The 18,258-nt window shown below is 48.5% G+C and overlaps 2 protein-coding genes across 7 annotated transcripts in view; one reads left to right on the top strand and one right to left on the bottom strand.

The window, feature by feature from the left end:
• The window catches only part of ATPSCKMT (ATP synthase c subunit lysine N-methyltransferase), a 178,377-nt gene extending 175,618 nt beyond the window's left edge, over window positions 1-2,759 (bottom strand). For 2 of the 6 annotated variants that reach the window (XM_072807345.1, XM_072807346.1), the window contains exon 1: window positions 2,575-2,750. In XM_072807345.1, the coding sequence (XP_072663446.1) occupies window positions 2,575-2,590 (16 nt within the window). In that variant the 5' untranslated portion in view covers window positions 2,591-2,750. Of the gene's footprint in view, window positions 1-2,574 lie in introns of all 6 variants that reach the window. The other 4 variants (XM_072807343.1, XM_072807344.1, XM_072807347.1 and 1 more) reach the window with 4 other exon arrangements.
• On the top strand, window positions 2,575-15,759 carry CCT5 (chaperonin containing TCP1 subunit 5). Its single transcript, XM_072807337.1, has 12 exons — window positions 2,575-2,715; window positions 2,809-3,159; window positions 5,420-5,480; window positions 5,974-6,138; window positions 7,618-7,816; window positions 9,423-9,615; window positions 9,696-9,845; window positions 12,123-12,242; window positions 12,906-13,091; window positions 13,679-13,816; window positions 14,288-14,468; window positions 15,487-15,759. The coding sequence occupies exons 2-12, from the start codon at window positions 3,055-3,057 to the stop codon at window positions 15,612-15,614; spliced, it is 1,626 nt and encodes a 541-aa protein (XP_072663438.1). The 5' UTR covers window positions 2,575-2,715; window positions 2,809-3,054; the 3' UTR covers window positions 15,615-15,759.
• Window positions 15,760-18,258: the final 2,499 nt, after the last annotated feature.

The following is an 18,258-nucleotide window of genomic DNA, read 5'->3' as shown; positions in this document are numbered from 1 at the left end:
TCATGAATGAATAAATCTTTTTAAAATAAATAAATTCTCCTGTGTAACATATTCACAGGTTCCATAGCTGAGGACATGGACCTACTGGTGGGAGGGGGTGGTCTGCCTACCATACCCATGAATGTGGTGATCTGCTACGACGTTGTGAGGTTCAAATGTGAACACAGGGCACACAACAAGCTAGCCCACGGCAGTGAGTCATTGCTCCAAGGCAACTGACCAACCACCAGCATCTCACACAGAGTGGAGCTTTCTTCTTGACTCCTGAAGTCCCCTAAAATGAGTTTTAAAACTGGTTTCACAGTGGAAAACCAACTCAGAAACAAGAACAACAAAAGTCCACTGCTAGTGCTGGAGGTAAAATAAAAGCACAGATTTGGAAGGTAACAGTGTTTAATAGAAGGCAAGAGTTTTAAGAAATTTTTGGCTATACTTTTCAGCATTGAATGGATGCTGGAGGAATGGAGGAATTTACTCGCTACAGTAAATAGTCCTGTATTTGATTGTTTTTTAAAAAGTGAAAGCACCATCTGCCATGCCTCTGCAAAACTACCCTGTGGGTATCCCAGTTATGCAATACAGTGGTTAAAAGGATTTGAGTCATAAAGTTCTGGAGTCACAGGACTCCACCAGTGTGTAACATGAGCTAAGTTTTGGCCAAGGCTTGGGTTCCTTACCTGTAAAATATGACTACGCTCATTGGGTCATTGGGTTATCTGAACACTTAAAATAATGCATCTGAAGTCCTTACTGCTCTAAGTAAGAGAGAGAGAGAGAGAGAGAGAGAGATGACTGTTAGCTGCTAACCTTAGTCTCAACACTATGGTGGGCGGGGGCTCCATAATCTCTAACAGCTTCGTTGAGATGTCCTTCAATCTCAATGAATTTACAATGTGCCCATTTAAAGCACATAATCCAAAGATTCTCAGTACATTCAGAGATATGCGTAACCACCACCACAGTCGATTTTATTTTTATTTTTTTTAGCATCCTAACAAATATATATTTTTTTAATTTATTTTTTATTGGTGTTCAATTTACCAACATACAGAATAACCCCCAGTGCCCGTCACCCATTCACTCCCACCCCCCGCCCTCCTCCCCTTCCACCACCCCTAGTTCGTTTCCCAGAGTTAGCAGTCTTTACGTTCTGTCTCCCTTTCTGATATTTCTCACACATTTCTTCTCCCTTCCCTTGTATTCCCTTTCACTATTATTTATATTCCCCAAATGAATGACAACATACACTGTTTGTCCTTCTCCGACTGACTTACTTCACTCAGCATAATACCCTCCAGTTCCATCCACGTCGAAGCAAATGGTGGGTATTTGTCGTTTCTAATGGCTGAGGAATATTCCATTGTATACATAGACCACATCTTCTTTATCCATTCACAGTCGATTTTAGAACGAGGTCTTTACCGGAGAAGAAAGCCCTTAACCTCTAGGTGTCTCCCCTCCCCTTCGCGCTCCTCTACCTTCCTGCTCTGCAGAGCTCCCCTTCTGACTTTCGGGGCGGGCGGCGGAGTCCTATACTATGCGCTCCTGTGACGGGCTTCTCTCACTTGGCATCATGCTTTCAAGATCCACGGGGCAGCACAGGAGCCCCTTGAACAACACCGGTTTGAGCTGCACAGGTCCACTGGAACGTGATTATTTTGATACAGCACCATAAACATATTTTCCCTAATGATGTTAAGGTATTTTCGGGCTATCGTAAGCATACAGTATGTAACACGGATAACACACAAAATATGCCAACTGGCTTCCCAGCAACAGCAGGTCTTGGTAAAGTTGTGGGGGAGCCAAGCCATACGTGCATTTTCCGCCGCACAGGTCTGCCCGCGCCGGCACCCCCAGCCCCCAGGTTGTTCAAGGGCCAACTGTACTGCATCCCTTTTTATGGCCGAAGCCAAGCCTGTCAACTATCAGGTCACCATCAGCGTCCTGGAAAGAAACGCGGCGAACGACCGGGTGACGGGCACGAGGGGGCAGTGTCGGGACGCGCACTGGGCGTTACAGTCCGTGCCGGCAAATCGAACTCCAAAAAAAGCCTACAGGTATTAAAGAAAAGAAAAGAAAACAAAAGAAAAGAGAGGAGGCGAAAGGGGTTTGGAGGACAGGGTCCTCCGCAGTCGGCATCCGCGCGCCTCCCGGCGCCACCACGTCGCCCGAGGGGCCGGGCTGTCCGCGCGAAGCCGGGCCAGCTTTAACGGACGCCTCAGCCGAACCTGCTCGGGGCCGGCACCGGCCTCCCTGCACCGGGGGCTCCGCAGGGGGGATACTCCCGCCACTTCTGCGGGCACGGAACGACGCACCGGCGGCGGAGTCCCGCCCGCGGAGCCCCGGCCAGGCCGCGCCGGTCCCCCCGGTGTGAGCCGCTGCAGGCTCCGACTTTCAGGGGAGCGGACCGCGGCTCCCGCTCCCTCCCGGGAGGCCCGACCTGCACCGCCGAGCGCCACCCGACGGGGCGCCCGCCGCCCCAGCCGCCCCAGCCGCCCCAGCCGCCCCAGCCGCCCCAGCCGCCCCAGCCGCCCCAGCCGCCCCAGCCGCCCGCCGCGCCCGCCGCCTCACCGCCTCCTCTCGCCATCGCGAGATTTCCTGCGTCTTGCGTCCCGAGGGGGGAGTGCGCGGGAGGAGGGAAGGGCGGAAATCCGGAAGTGGGTTCTACCACCTGCTCGGAGCCGGGGTGGGACGGAGGGAGAAAGTAACGCAGTAAGTAGACGAGTTCCTCGTTGGGACGCACTACCTAGAAGCCGTCAACTGAACAGCTCTGGCCAATGAGTTCCATGTACTCTCGACTTGTAGGTTTGAGGTTCCCGCCCGTGTCTTCGAAGTCCCCCCCCCACAGCTTCCCGAATGATAGAAGTTTCCTAAGGCCTCTGATTCCAGAAGGTACTGTCCAGCGTCAAACTAGTCTCGAGTGAAAAATAAGTCTCAGGCGGCGCGGACTGCGCCTGCGCGCACTGTTGCGCCCTCCCGCGAGCGGAAGGCGTGTGCTCGGTTCCGGAGCGGTCTCCGCCGGTTGGGGAAAGTAAGCGCCGCGGCGGCACCATGGCGTCGGTCGGGACCCTCGCCTTCGATGAATATGGGCGTCCTTTTCTCATCATCAAGGATCAGGATCGCAAGTCTCGTCTTATGGGGCTCGAGGCCCTCAAGGTAACGGGCCGGCCGCGGGCGGAGGCTCGAGGGAGGCGGCCGGGGTCTGCGCCTGCGCGCGGCTGGGAGCGGCTCCGCCATGTGCTCCCGGGAGGGTCGGGCCCCGCTGCGCCCCGGGGCCCTGCGCTCCGCTCTCCGAGCTCGGGCGAGGCCGGCGTACGAGCCCGCAGCCCCCGCGTGGGGGCCGGGAGGAGCCGCGCGCGCCCTCCTGCGTTGGGGGCGCACTTGGGTGTTTGGGCGGCGCGCCCGCCCCCGAGCGCTTCTGCAGCCCCTGCTCGTCGGCCGACCCCGCCAGAGGGAAGGCGGCCACGCAGGACCGTGACGCGGGGTCCGGCAGGCGGCGTGCGGCTGCAGCCCCGTCGGGTGGGGCCAGCGGTGCGGGGGGGGTCCCTGCCTCGAGTGTGCCGCGGGCAGCCTGCGGGGGCGGGGGCGGCAGAGGCAGGCGCGTCGTCGGGGAGGGAGCGCGCAGCCTGCTTCAAGGCCCGCCGCTGCCCGCAGCTGGAAGTTGTGGAACGCGGCGGTCGGCGTGTTGGCCCCGGGAGGACGTGTAGGGCACAGCTGTGCGAGCAGGCGGGTCTGGGGGGCGCAGTCCCGGTGAGGAGGGCATCTGAACAGAAGAGGCAGGGGGAGGTGTGAGGACGGGCCCTCTCTCGGCTGGTGTCTTAAACGAGCGAAGACCCCGTGCAGCCCCCTCGCTGTTGGCCTTAGGACCCGCCGCCCCGCGTCTCTGAAGCTCCTTTGTCGGCGGGGGCGGTGCGCTTCTCTAGGGCAGTCAGCGGGAGGACCGCGTGGCATCGTGGTGTGTACGGCGGCCTCTGCGCCAGCTGTGCCCTTCCCTGCCACCGTGTGCTCTGCTCCTCTGTCACCCTCGTGCTGAGATGGGTATTCTCTTACGGAGTTGGAAACCTGGCCCTGAGGTTAAGAATCTGCTTCAGGGTTCATAGTTCATGGAGACTGGGGCCGTGATTCCAGCCCGCCTCTGGCGGACTCGGGAGCAGTGGTCTAGAGCCAGAGTTCTCAGCATTGGCATTGTTACTATTTGGGGGCCCAGTCATTGTGCGGGTCGGTGCGCGGCATCCGGGCCTCTACCCACTCCATCCGTGCCAAGAGCAGCCCCGGCCCCATTTGTTAGAACCAAAGACAGCTGTCCACGTTGCCGGCTACCTCCTGAGGGACAAAATCGTCCATGGTTAAGAACTGCTGATCTGTGGTGATTATCCTTTTAAAAGTCCATTATGCAGACAGATCCATCAATGTGTGATTTAATGGTTACCACCATTTTCACGGATCCGGGAAGTTTGTGTCTTTCCTTACCTGCCAGATGGAGTGCTGAGGAGGGCTTCACAGAACCTGTGTGTTTGAACTGCTTTGACAGTTGGTCAGGGTTTTGATGAGTGGAGAGCCTCCTGTGGCCCTTACTACAGGGATGGGAGACCATACTTGGGGAACAAGCATGGCCCATCAGCAGTGGGAAGGAACTAGCTCTCAGATTGTGGAGGGCATTGAAGAAGACGCCTAAGCCTTCAGACTTCAGCGTTGAGGCACTAGGGAGTCCCTGAAGCTTTGCCGACTGGCAGGTAACACGTTTGAGGAAGATGGATGAGGTAGCTGGATGTCAAGTGAATCTAAACAGTAGGAAGTAAGATCAGAGACCCTGGACCTCTGTAGGGCGCCGTGGGTCCAGGTCAGGTTGGCGACAGCAAGACTAGGAGCAAAGGAAACATGTGGAGGGATGAGCCTGATTCTATGTGCAAACAGGAGAGGATGCTTGCAGGAGTCTGTTACTGTACTGATACCCTTCGCACATGACAAGCAAGGATGACTTTCACATACAGGTCCTGTATTGGCTGGGCCGGGTCAGAGAGGGGTACGTCTCTGCAGTGCACTTTAGCCGGATAGTTCAGGTTGCTATATACGCACATCAGACTCATCACATAAAGTTAGCATTGCAGAGTGGTCTCGCAAGGCCTGTCCGCTTGGACTGCCTGTGCTCTCAGCTGTAAAATGGGGGCGGGTTAGAGAACCTGCCTCTTAGAAGTGCTGAGTTAAAGTACCAGGTTCTGGTTCTTTTACGTAAGAATGGTCTAGTAAAGATGTAGTTGTGAAGGTTACCGCACTTCTTTAGTGTGTTGCCTCTTAGATGTAGAAGCTTCTAGAGAAGGCAAAGTATATGATTAAATTTTATAACAATCAGATGCTTTTAATTATTAAAATTGCATGTAAGTTGAACATTTGTTTTTTTGTTTGTTTCATTTTTTAGTCTCATATCATGGCAGCAAAAGCTGTAGCAAATACAATGAGAACATCACTTGGACCAAATGGTAAGAGGCTAACATTGTGTGTTTTGATGAGTGTTAATCAATTATAGACAGTAGATACAACCCTTTTTTTTAAAGTTGGAATGGGGAGCAGGAGGCAAACTAGGCCCCCAACACTAACAAACTTGTATGATGTACTCCGGGCTTTCGACATGTTTATAATCGTAAGTGCAGATAGTTTTAGGTCAGGGTTTTTTTCTCCCTCTTCACATCATTTCATGAGCATTTTGCAAATCATAGTTGTCCTTTGTTATGATTAATACTACACTTAGTGATGCTCATTTTGTTCCCCCATTTCTCTGGCTTTCACCCTTCAGATTGCTTCTGGTGTCTTGCTTTGTAGTCACCAAACTAAAAGAGTGCACGTGGGTACTCTTATGTATGAGTTCTGTAAATAAGAAGTAGCTCGAGGTCTTTTTTTTTTTTTAAGTTCTTGGTACAGATTTTATTTTTGTTCTTTTGCTTAATGCCATGGTAAACATTGCCATCTTTTTAGGACTTGATAAAATGATGGTGGACAAGGATGGCGATGTGACAGTAACGAATGACGGTGCCACCATTCTAAGCATGATGGACGTCGATCACCAGATTGCCAAGCTGATGGTTGAACTGTCCAAATCACAGGATGATGAAATTGGAGATGGGACCACAGGGGTGGTTGGTAAGAAAGCAAAATAGGCTGATACCTTGTTTCAGAGGTGTTAGTTAAAAATCACACACACACCAAGAATGTTGACTCTGAATCTGGTCATAGGGATCCCTGGGTGGCTCAGCGGTTTAGTGTCTGCCTTCGGCCCAGGGCATATTCCTGGAGACCCGGGATCAAGTCCCACATTAGGCCCCCTGCGTGGAGCCTGCTTCTCCCTCTGCCTGTGTCTCTGCCTCTCTCTCTGTCTCTCTCTCTCTCCACCACCCCCCCCCCACCTCGTCTCTCATGAATAAATAAAATCTTTAAAAAAAAAAAAAATCCAGTCATGAGGAGACCAGTCATGCAAATCCAAGCTGAATGCTCAATACAAAGCCCAAAAGTCCTTCTGGAAGAACAAGAAGGATTTGAGGGAGAGTTCAACAACTATTCTAAATCAATCAAACGACTAAATCTAAATCAAGGAAGCGAAAGAAAAATGGCACCCAGCTATAATGCATGACACTTGATTTAATGTGGGTGTTTTTTGTTTTTTTAACTGTAAGGGATGTTTGGGATACATGGGAGGATATTTGGATTATCCATATCAGAGTAGTGCCCTGTTAAGTTTCCTGAGCATGACAGTTATATTATAATGCTGTAGGAGAATGCTGTTGTATTTAGGAGCCATATGCCAAGGTACTTAGGGGTGATGTATTAGGATTTCTACAACTGACTCTCATGTAGTTGAATAGAATACATGTGCGCATTTGTAGAGAAAACCAATGTGGCAAAATGGTGTTAGTAAATAAATAAACTCTTCATTTTACCATTGCATTTTTTCTGAAGGTCAGAAATATTTAAGTTGAAGGTAGAAGGCTTTAATGTTATTATCTTCTCTGCAGATGAGATTTGAATTCTTTTTTATTCAACAATTACTGGGTACCAAGCACTGTTGTGGGTGTGCTTGGAGTATAGCAGTATTAAAGCAAATAGTAGTGTTCCTCTTTATGGGTCTAAAACTTCAGAGGAAGGAAGATGGTGAGGAAGATAAATCATAAATACATTCTTGAATCCTTTTACCACCAACATAAATTTGAATAGAAATCCCTGGCCTGGGAGGAGTACTTGACTGGCTCACTTCATAGAGCGTGTGACTCTTGACCTTGAGGTTGTAAATTCGAGGCCCATGTTGGATGTAGATTCCTTAACAAAAAAAGAAAACTCTTGACCTGGGAGACACATGAAGTTTTTGCCCTTAGAAAAATGTTTTTACATTTTATTGGTTACATTCTGTCTATCACTGAGAGCTAAACACCCATTTATAAGGGGTGAGGTATTTGATCTTTGCTAAAAGCAGAACTAGAGGCTCTCTTTTAAGAAATCACTCAGCCTCCAAGATACCTTTACCTTTGTTCCAGAACCTTCATCTTTCTAGGGTAGCCTCTAATTTGTATTGATCACATAAGCTTTAGCATTCTCCTGATATCTGCTCCTGCACTCTCCTGTCTGCAGTTCTGGCTGGTGCCCTGCTGGAGGAAGCCGAGCAGCTGCTAGACCGAGGCATTCACCCGATCAGGATCGCCGACGGCTACGAACAGGCCGCCCGCATCGCTATTGAGCACCTGGACAAGATCAGCGATAGTGTCCTTGTTGACATAAAGGACACTGAGCCCCTGATTCAGACTGCAAAGACCACACTGGGCTCCAAAGTGTACGTGGACAGTAGAGTGCCACTGTTAGCACTTGTAGAGGAAGCAGAACATGTGTGCCTGTTACTAACGGCATCCTTTCAGAGGGCCGCTGGGAGCCTCCTACTGGCTCCGTGCACTGCTTTTTGGTTTGCTTTGTTTTTAATACAGGTCTAGCTACGTGTGTCTGTTTTAGTTGGAAACTGAAGTTCTAGGTTTGGGTATTATATCCTCACCACAGTATATGTAAGGGATACAGTTCTTTCATTTAACAGGTTAGGTGGTGTTAGAAATCAAGCAGAAAATGGTCCTACTTGAGGAATGTTAACTTTCAACACACTTCTTACCATTTCTTTGTTGGGAAGCCATTTGGGGTTAGGGGTTCCACTTTCCACTTATTGAACAAGCAAGTTACTGGTCCAGAATTTTAATTTAGTAAGAAGGGACAGTCCTCAAATTGACTTACATTGGGTGTTTTCAGCATCTGCATAATGCCTGCTATTTATCAGGCCTGCTGCCTGTCTTGAGAGCACAAAGACACAGTTCCTGTCCCCTGGAGACTCAAAGCAGCCTCTGCCAAGAGACACACTTATTTGAACAATAATAGAGATTTACTGGTTCTTGCTGTGATGTAGCATAAAAATCAAGCCTGAGGTGCTTTATTACACTGATTATTTTGAATCAAGATCAGCGTAAGAAATGTCTTAATTTTTAATTTGTATGTGTGGTAGTTTTAGCAAAAAGAAAGACATAGTCTTGACTCAGATGTCAGGAGGAATGCAACAAAAATTGTTGCTCCCTTTCCCCCAAGGAGAGACCTCTACTGCAGTGCTGTGCTCGAGTGTGCTGGGTGCCTCCTGTTGTACAGGTGCTGAGATTAGCTGTCTAGAGGAATGGCCTCTCACAAGTAGAGTGCTGTTCTGGAAGGAAAGTGTTACCCTTAGGTGAAATGACAACAACAAATCTCATGTTGTTAGAGCTTTATAAATTGACCTTGCTTTCTTTGCAGGTCTTTATAAAATCCAAGGACGCATAGGTCTTTACTACAAAAAATGTTTGGAACAACTAATATATGGCCAAATATATTCAGCATAAAACAAAATACCATAAATCCCTTAGTTAGGATTTAATAACATTTTTAGAGTGTCGTGGTTATCTTTTCTCTAAACTGACTTGGGATTTCAGGCATTGTGTTTGAAGTACTAAATTTCCCTGCAGTTTTTCCAGAACCAAAGTAATTTTATTGAGCAATCTGTTCAAATGTTTCTAAGGTTTCAAAAAAAGATAATGCCACCGCTCCCTCCTCCCCAATCTGTAACTGATGTTGATGGAAGTTCTTGAAAAGGTGCAGCCCTGTCAAGGCTTCTTGCTTCTAAGTGCTGCACCTCATTTAAACAAGATGTGATTTTTTTTTTTCTCCATCCCCAGTACAGTTCTCTTTGGGGTCCATGGATCCCAGATTAAGAAGTCCTGCCCCTTGCTGAAAGTGCAAGTTCTGGTGGCATAGCTCTCTGCACACTGAGCATCCTTAGCTTTATGAAGTATATGAGTTACCACGTCCTATTACATGCCCTGCTTTGGTTACAGCAGTCGTCAAGGAATGTGAAAGGTTTGTTCTGTTTTCACCAGGGTTAACAGCTGTCACCGGCAGATGGCTGAGATCGCCGTGAATGCAGTCCTCACCGTAGCCGACATGCAGCGTAGAGACGTTGACTTTGAGCTAATCAAAGTGGAAGGCAAAGTGGGCGGGAGGCTGGAAGACACTAAACTCATTAAGGGTGTGATCGTGGACAAGGATTTCAGTCATCCACAGATGCCAAAAGTAAGTCTGTGCCTTTCAACCTCAAACTTTTTTCATTCTTAAATTCACCAACTTATTAAGGGTTTTCTTTCTCCTCACAGCAAGTAGAAAATGCTAAGATTGCAATCCTCACGTGTCCATTTGAACCACCAAAACCAAAGACCAAGCATAAGCTGGATGTGACCTCAGTAGAAGATTATAAAGCTCTTCAGAAATACGAAAAAGAGAAGTTTGAAGAAATGATTCAACAAGTAAGTCTTACTGTAGCTCTTAGTAAAATTTAGGCTCTCAAGGGATACAGTTAGCTGTAGATCTGTGGATGATAATAACACATGGTGCTACCTAAATTGTCTCAGTACTTCGTTATGTGACTACAGAAAACGTGTTAACAGTATGAGCTGCCTTATTTCACTTTTGAGTTATAAAAGTAATAAATGTTGACAGAAGAAAACAAAGGGCACAGAAAGGCTTAAGGAGGAAAGAAATCTGATTTTGTCTTAAAATGGTAAGTGCGTACAGTGCCTAAAAGAGTGGACTGGTTACTTTATGCTGTGCTTTTGATTTTACAACACTTGTTTTCCTTGGATCCCTCTAAGCTAGTATGCCCAGGGTTTGCCCAGGGTTTGGACCGACTTCCAACATAGCTTTAGCACTAGCATGTGTTCCAGACATCTAAATACAACCTGTAGGGAAAAGAGTTACTGAGTAATAAGAATTTATTTTTTCTGAATAACAAGAATTAAACTAGAATGCAATTATAGTAATTCTAACTCATTGTTCTTACAAGTCAAAGTATTATAAACACCTGTCTCTTCTTCTCTGGCTGTTAATATTTTGCGCATGCATACCCTGACAGTGGCTCCTCTTTGGAACTCTGCCCTTGGGAATTTACAGCATCAGCACTCCATGAACATGGTATCGATTAAAACATAACTTACCTTAAAACATAACAGATTAGAAACTTATCTTGATGTCTGTCTTCACAGGAGTAGTTGTATTCATTTATTCTTACACGATCTGTAGGCACTGTCATAAGTACTTGAGACACAGCAAGGAATAAAGCAGAGCTCTTGATCTTGAGGCACAGAATAAGGAGAAAGTGGGTGGGGCTCTATTCAGGACAGTGGTTGAAGAAAGGCTCTTTAGTAAAGTCTTTTTAAAAAGGAAAAGAAGGCCTCTCTAAGGCAGTGACATGTGGCCAGAGACTTAAGTGAGAGAGCTGTGTATCTGTGAAGAGCATTCCAGGCTGAGGTAAGGTGGCCATGGGCAGTATATGCAAAGGTCCTGAAGCAACACATGGTTGGCATATGCAGGGAATAGCAAGAATGAGAGCGTGGAGTGTGCTGGCAGGAGTTTGTAAATACAAACCCATTATCTGGGCTACAAGGCTGCCGTGGAAATGCCAGCCGAGGTGCTCTGGGCCAGAAGATGGCAGGAACTAACAGGCCAAAGGAGTTGGATGGATCGTGTTGGTGGATGTACCGGGTCCTGGGAACAATAGGACTAGATGCTAACATTCTAAATGAGAATGGCCCAAAGAGGAATGTTGACAGTAGCTGTGAGGACCGAGAAGGACCCCTCCTATTTTGAGCACATGGGAGGGAAAAACTAACCATTTGAGGAGAGAGAACTGAGGCAAGTTGGTTTCAGGGGACAGGCTGTTCACAGCAGGAATGTGCCAGAAGCAGTGCCAGATTGAGTGGGCTGCTCACAGACAGAGTTCAGAGAGCCAGTATGGAAGACTGAAGAGGCCTGGGTGCAGACAGTGGAGTAATGGACGTGGGGTGTGACCCGGCTACCACAGGCGACCGCCGAGGGCGAGATGCACAGACAGTTTGGGTCATGGTTGCCTTCCCGGGACAGGTGGCTGAGCCATTTGCAGGGGTGAGCGTCGGGATTGGCTCTGGGGGCCTCTCCTGTTAATCCACAGAGGATAGCTCACTCGGGAGAGTGGAGAGTAAACCACGTTGAGAGACGTGTATCAAAGATGCTGCTTCTGTTAAACACATGAATGAAATTGTCTCAAGGGTATTTGTGGTGAGACCCCGCTGTCACCCTGGGACCCGGTGTGTGCTAAGCCTTGTTGACAAGTCTTTGTTTTTATTTCACTGTAACCACAGGGTTCAGTGTGAATTACTGACTCTTACAACTTAGTTTACAAACTGAGGTGTTCTAGGGGCGCCTGGGGGGCTCAGTTGAGTATCCATCTTGATTTGGGTTCAGGTCTTGATGTCGGGGTCGTGTTGGGCTCTGCGCTTGGCTCTGAGTCCACTTGAGGTCTCTCTCCTCCCCTCCTGTGCTTGTGCCTGCATGCTCTTTCTGTCTCTCAAATAATTCTTTAAAAAAAATTTTCAGGTGATTCCCATTGGTACCTGTTCATTATTTGGAATTTGGGCCTGACAGAAAGTAGACCCTTGGGTGTTTCTTCTTTTCTGTTTTAACGCGCCCCCTTAAACACCCCACTGTGCATCCCATCTTCCGAGCACAGGGGACACTTTTATTAACATGATTGGCCTTTTTTTCCCCAGATTAAAGAAACGGGGGCTAACCTAGCTATTTGCCAATGGGGCTTCGACGATGAAGCAAATCATTTACTTCTTCAGAATAACCTGCCTGCAGTTCGCTGGGTAGGAGGACCTGAAATAGAGGTAGGAAGCTCCGTGTGAAGAGTGCTCTGAATGCAGGCGCTGAGCCTATGATGCCTGTGCATATGGGGGGGCGGGAGGGCTGCTGTGATAGCACTCACCTTCAGTAACCTCGTTGTGCCCAGGCTCCATAGACTAGAGGAAGAGGAGTGGGGAGACAGAAAAGTGCTGAAATCTTTATTTGTAAAAATTTATTTTTTTCTAACAAAAGTGCAGTGTATTTCGGGTGTTCCAGGGTACTTAGAAGTGCTTTCCATATGTCATCCCACTTGGCTCTCTGAGGCAGGAAGACCTGTCTTGCCTACTTCTGTGTCAGCCACATGCTGGCAAGGTGTGGTCATGTCCAGACTTACACGGCCCCTGGTCCTCACTGCCACCAAGGTTTGGTGAGAGGCCGCTGCACACGGCTCAGTACAGTCGGTAGAGGCAGTTAAGAGCCATGGGGAGTGTTGCAGGGTAATGGGGTCAGACCCGACACCACCTCTCCAGAAGCATGCTGATTGGACGTGGCTTTGGGGTTGACCTTGCCATTTGGGGCTGGTGTGGGTTAGCACTTGCATGCAGCAGGTGGTCCTAGGTGGAGCTTAGCTCATCTGCGGTCTAAAGTAGAAAGATTGGGGTTCACCAGTGTCCTCTTCCCTTTTCCACCTGACCCACCCCACCTAGCTGATCGCCATCGCGACGGGAGGACGGATCGTCCCACGGTTCTCAGAACTCACTTCTGAGAAGCTGGGCTTTGCTGGGCTCGTAAAAGAGATCTCCTTTGGGACAACTAAGGACAAAATGCTGGTCATTGAGCAATGTAAGAACTCCAGGGCTGTGACCGTTTTCATCAGAGGAGGAAATAAGATGGTGAGAATCTGCTTCTTTGTCCGGTATTTGTTCTGCTCTTGGTATCTGATTTGCTTTGTCCATAACATATTTAACTGAGATATACTTGATGGGTGTGTTTGGGGGTTTTGGGGTTTGTTGGTTTTTGTTTTTGTTTTTTCCAAACTGTATTGTAAAATAACCAAAGACCACAACCTAATATTAATTCTGCAAGGCACCCTGGCCTCTGAGTCGCTTTGGTGAAAGTTAGGGCCTAAGGACATAACCGCTGGTAACGTCTCCCTTGTTGGAGAATGGATACTTAGTGCATCCTGCTCTGTTACACTCGTGAGGTTCTTGGTCAGCTTCGGGTTTGTTGGCCCCTTCCCTTGGTTGTGTGTCACACCCAGAATGAGTCCCTGGCTGCCTCTGCCTGGTTTTAACTACATTACAGAGAAAAGGGGGGTGGTAAAGATAGAAACCACCTGGTAATGAATGTTCTGGCCTGTTATCTCCATTTGTTCTTAACCAACACAGTTTTAATTGGGGCGGGGGGTGGGGGGGTAGGAGTCTTTGACTCTAAAACAGATTGTGATAACAGTAATTTAGGCAAAGCTGTCTTCCCTTAGATCATCGAGGAAGCAAAGCGATCCCTTCACGATGCCCTGTGCGTCATCCGGAACCTCATCCGTGATAACCGTGTGGTGTATGGCGGAGGCGCTGCTGAGATAGCCTGTGCCTTGGCAGTTAGCCAAGAGGCAGACAAGGTAAGGCCTGTGGGGGCTCATGACAGACTAAGGCATTTCTGGACTGGGGTGGGTGAGGCAGTGGTGCTGAGAGCAAAGGCGGGGGAACCTGGACTCACGTAAACAAGGCACCATAGCTGTGGGTGACCAGCGCCTGGTCTGTGGGTCTCACCCACATACTCAGGTACAAGTTACCAAATACTGGCATTCTCGGCCATTCCAGCCTTGACAGTAACTCTGCGGTGTTGTTATGTTGTTTGAAGTTTAAAGTTAATTGAATATGATAACAAAATAGCTGATTTGAGACTTCTCTCACATGTATACCTTTTCCTCACTGTGTGGTGACATTTAAATATTCTGATTAAAAATTAACCTATTCTTAGAATTCTTCATGAGTTAGGTTTTCAAAGGATGTGATTTAACTACATTTCCAAGTTTGCTGGCTAATTGTTTTTTGCACAGCACACTAACCATAACCCTATACCCTTCTAGTGCCCAACCTTGGAGCAGTATGCCATGCGGGCTTTTGCTGATGCCCTGGAGGTCATCCCCATGGCCCTTTCCGAAAACAGTGGCATGAATCCCATCCAGACTATGACCGAGGTCCGAGCCAGACAAGTGAAGGAGATGAACCCTGCTCTTGGGATTGACTGTTTGCACAAGGGTACAAATGGTGAGGCGCTGTCACAACTTGGAGGGCTCTGTTTGGTTCATATTGAGTGATTTCGTACTGGCTATACTGTGTGTAGTGCGTTGTGGGAGCATCTTCTGTCTTTTTAAATACTTATGCACTTAAGATATTCAGATCCTGAATGTTAGAATGTTTTATTACCTTAGGAGTTGGCTAGTCTGCTAGTCCTGGCAACATAGCCCCATTTTAATGACTAAACTACAATGTGCTGTTTCATACCAAAGATGGCTTCCATTTTAATCTTTGGTTTTTAGAAAATCATTCCTATCTTTTTCTACACAGATGTCTGTCAGGTAGGTTCTGGGCATCATGGGAAGCAGCTCTGAAATGGACTTCTCCCACTCAGCTGCTTCTGGGGTCATGTCCCCAAATCATGGAGTGTTCTCCTCTGTGCTGTGCTGCAGCCGCTCACGTAGTTTAAAGGCTGGCCTAGCTGGGGCTTGTTGGACGGTGGTGTCGGTGATAGCTGTACTCGGGTGTGCCCAGAGTTTGACACTTCTCCCCGACCACGGGATCAGGATTTGTGCTTTCGCTTAGAATGGCAGCTGTGCTCTGGGCTTTAGTTCATGGCCAGGGATTTTAATAACAGCAGTAACTCTTCATCAGACAAATGTTTAAATTTTTTTTTTTTTTTTTACTTGAATGCCTGGTTCTACTGAACTTTATAATTTTTAGGCCTTTGGAATTATTTGAATTTCAGGTATAGTCCGGTTTTTTCACTTATTTTGGCCTTACTAAATGATGTTATTAGTGACTACTTTTTGTGGGTGAGAGGTCTCTGGAGGCCTTTAGCTAGTCGCCCAGCACTTGAGCTTGTCATTGAAGAGAGGTCCCTGCCTCCCACAGCTTTCTGGCCCCTGGGTTCAGTCCTGTTCCTCTGAAATTGTAGCTGGGACTGAGGGATTCTTGTAGATTGGTTTTTTTAAGTTTTGGCATGATTGTATAAATGAGAGCAAAATTATGAATAATAAATACATTTAGGATAATCTGTGTTTTCCAGATATGAAGCAGCAACATGTCATAGAAACTCTGATTGGCAAAAAGCAGCAGATCTCTCTTGCAACACAAATGGTTAGAATGATTCTGAAGATTGATGACATCCGGAAGCCTGGGGAATCTGAAGAATAAGGAAAACTGGAGAATAAGATGTAGTAGTAAGACCCACTGCTGTGACTGAATAAAGGGATGTCCTGTGACGCATCTGCAGTTATTTATTACTGTCCTTTTTCAGACACTGTAGATGTGACAGTAAATAAAAATAGCTGTTTGGTAACCATGGTTTTACTTGTTCAGAGATGTTCAGTGGTGGGGGTGCTACCTCAGAAGCTTTTGTATTCATTCCATTAAAGTCATCCCTTTAAACAACTGTTATCTCCTGTTCAAGAAACACCCGACTGTACTGATCAAATGCCTTAAGGGGTTTGAGCGGATCTTTTTTTTTTAATATGTGGGTACTTTCAACAGCTTAAACATTTGAGTTCTCAAGATTTATTGGATGACTATGGGCTTGATCCTATAACATACTCAAATGCTGCACCTCTGAATAGATGGTTGCTTTGATCGTAGAGACACGTCTGAGAAGAGTGTGGGAAGCCACACGAGGTTGCAGGGTGTCCTCAGTGCTCCTAGGGTACAGCCGCATGGGGAGCGTGGATCAGGAGGGCTGAGGCCAGCGTGCATCCCGGCTTCACAGATTCCCCCAGGCCCTCCCCAGACAGCCATCATGCCCAGAGGCCAGGTGGGCTCAGGGCCCAGCTGGGGCCTCCTTCAACGAGAAAACAAGTGGAGGTTGGAATGGGTTGAGTGGAAGGAAAGGTTTCATCACTGCGTGGGTAGACCTGTTTTCCTTCCTCAGGTGATGGGCTAACGTGACGCAGCCCTTGAGCAGGCCTTGTTCTGGGCGTGAGCTGGACCCTAATGCTGCTCTCACCACCCTGGGAGGACGTTCTCTCATAGCTTCCAGGAGACCTGTCGTCTGCTCCCACCTCCTGGCCACTGAGCAGCAGAGTTGGGTCAAACCCAGGTGGTCTGGCTCCCGGGTCTGCTCATTCTCAACACTGTTGTGCCCTATGCATGGTTCTCTAGATTCATTTTTCTGGAGAATCGTGATAGAGTTTGAGTGCCTTCAGGGGAGAGAATTTGCTGACAGGACTAGCCCAATGATTATAATTAGGTGAATTGTTGCTGTCCACGTCAACCTCTGACCATTCAGAGTTTGCTTCTGTGAACCTGGATGGTAATGAGTCCTGCCAGGGTCCTCATTGCTTCTCTGTGACCGCACTGGTGGTTTGGTGAAGTGTGAGGCTCCTGCGGCTTAGCTATTCTGTAGAATGTTGTGGAATAGCCAGTCCAGTTTTGAAAGCTTAAAACTTCCTGAATGCTGGGCTGCCTGGGTGGCTCAGTCAGTAAACATGTGCCTTTGGCTCAGGTCAGGATCCAAGGGTCTTGAGTTCGAGTCCTTTGCCAGGTGCCCTGCTCAGCGGGGACTCTGCTTCTGCCTCTGCCCCTCCCCACCTGCGTGTTCACACGCTCTATCAGGAACAGATGAAAAAAACAAACCTGCACATAGAACCTGGTCTGTTTCATTTTCAAATGTATCCTGCACTATTATCACCTGTACTGCTAGGCTTGGCACAGCGTCCAGGTGCGTCGGTTCTAGATCTGGGGTCCAGTCCTACAGACCCTGCTTACAAGGGCTTACTCCAGCCTGCAGACAGCACAGCGGCTTGCTGTGGACCGGTCCTGCCTGAAGGGGTTCAGGACTGCATGAGAAAAGCCACGAAACCACCCGTCTCCCAACATGGGCCTCGCGTGTTCCCAGCGGCATTGGGGGTTGAGAGAAACCACGTGGCCCATGAACAGGAAAACTAGAGATGTTTCACAGACTTCTGATTTTGCTTCAGGTAAGGACCTCTCCAAGGCAGCGTGAGCTTTTTACTCTGGTTACAATTCTCTTGTCAAGTTCTATATACATAGTGCCAAGAACCTTTATTTCAGCACTGTAATGAACATTAGGACACTGGGTAAAAGAAACCAGTCTTCTGTCAGATGGAGAAGCTCTGGAGTCTCAGTAGCCCAGATTGGGACCCATGACACCAGGAGTGCGGGGTGGGACACGTGTGTTTTGCCTTCAGCTGTTAACTTTCCACCTGACACCAGCGTTTCTCCTGATGGCCACACAGTCCCAGAGAGCTTCCTCACAAAGTGCAGGATCAGTCCCTGTGCTTCGACCGACCAACATCTGTGTGGCAAGGGCTGAAGGCACGTGTCCCCGAGGCCAGACTCACGTAGGACAGCGGACAGCACTTGCCTGCTAGTTCTCAACTCCTATGCTTGCTGGGTTTATTCCATGTTCCGAAACAGCCTGGCCTTTAGTTATATGCAACCACTGCAGCTGCCTCTGGAGGGGCCGAGAAGCTAGTGTGCTGTGTGCTATGGGTTCTGTATCCTCCGTCCTTCTCTGTTCCCGGTGACCCAGCTCCACTAAAGGACCGGGAGTTGGGCCAGGGCAGGGTGCGGCGTGGTAGTAACGAGCTCACCGAAGGCATGGAGAGGTGCTGCTCCACCCTAGGTGCTGCTTGGAGGCGGCCTGCGTGTAGCGGACACACCTAAAGCACCACAAGAGAGTGAAGCGGGGGCCGCCACATGGAGCGTCTCCAAGGTCCACCAGCGCAGGAGGAGGTGACCACAGAGTGAAGGTGTGTGAAGCACTTGATGCTAAGCGCTGTTGTACGTGTTTTACACAGATCCTGGCAGCAGTTTCACCTGCGGC

This window comes from Canis lupus, chromosome 31 (genome assembly GCF_048164855.1).
Source record: "Canis lupus baileyi chromosome 31, mCanLup2.hap1, whole genome shotgun sequence".
Lineage (NCBI taxonomy): Eukaryota > Metazoa > Chordata > Mammalia > Carnivora > Canidae > Canis > Canis lupus.
Note: the sequence above shows the minus strand (reverse complement) of the source record. Positions and strands in the feature narration are given on the sequence as shown.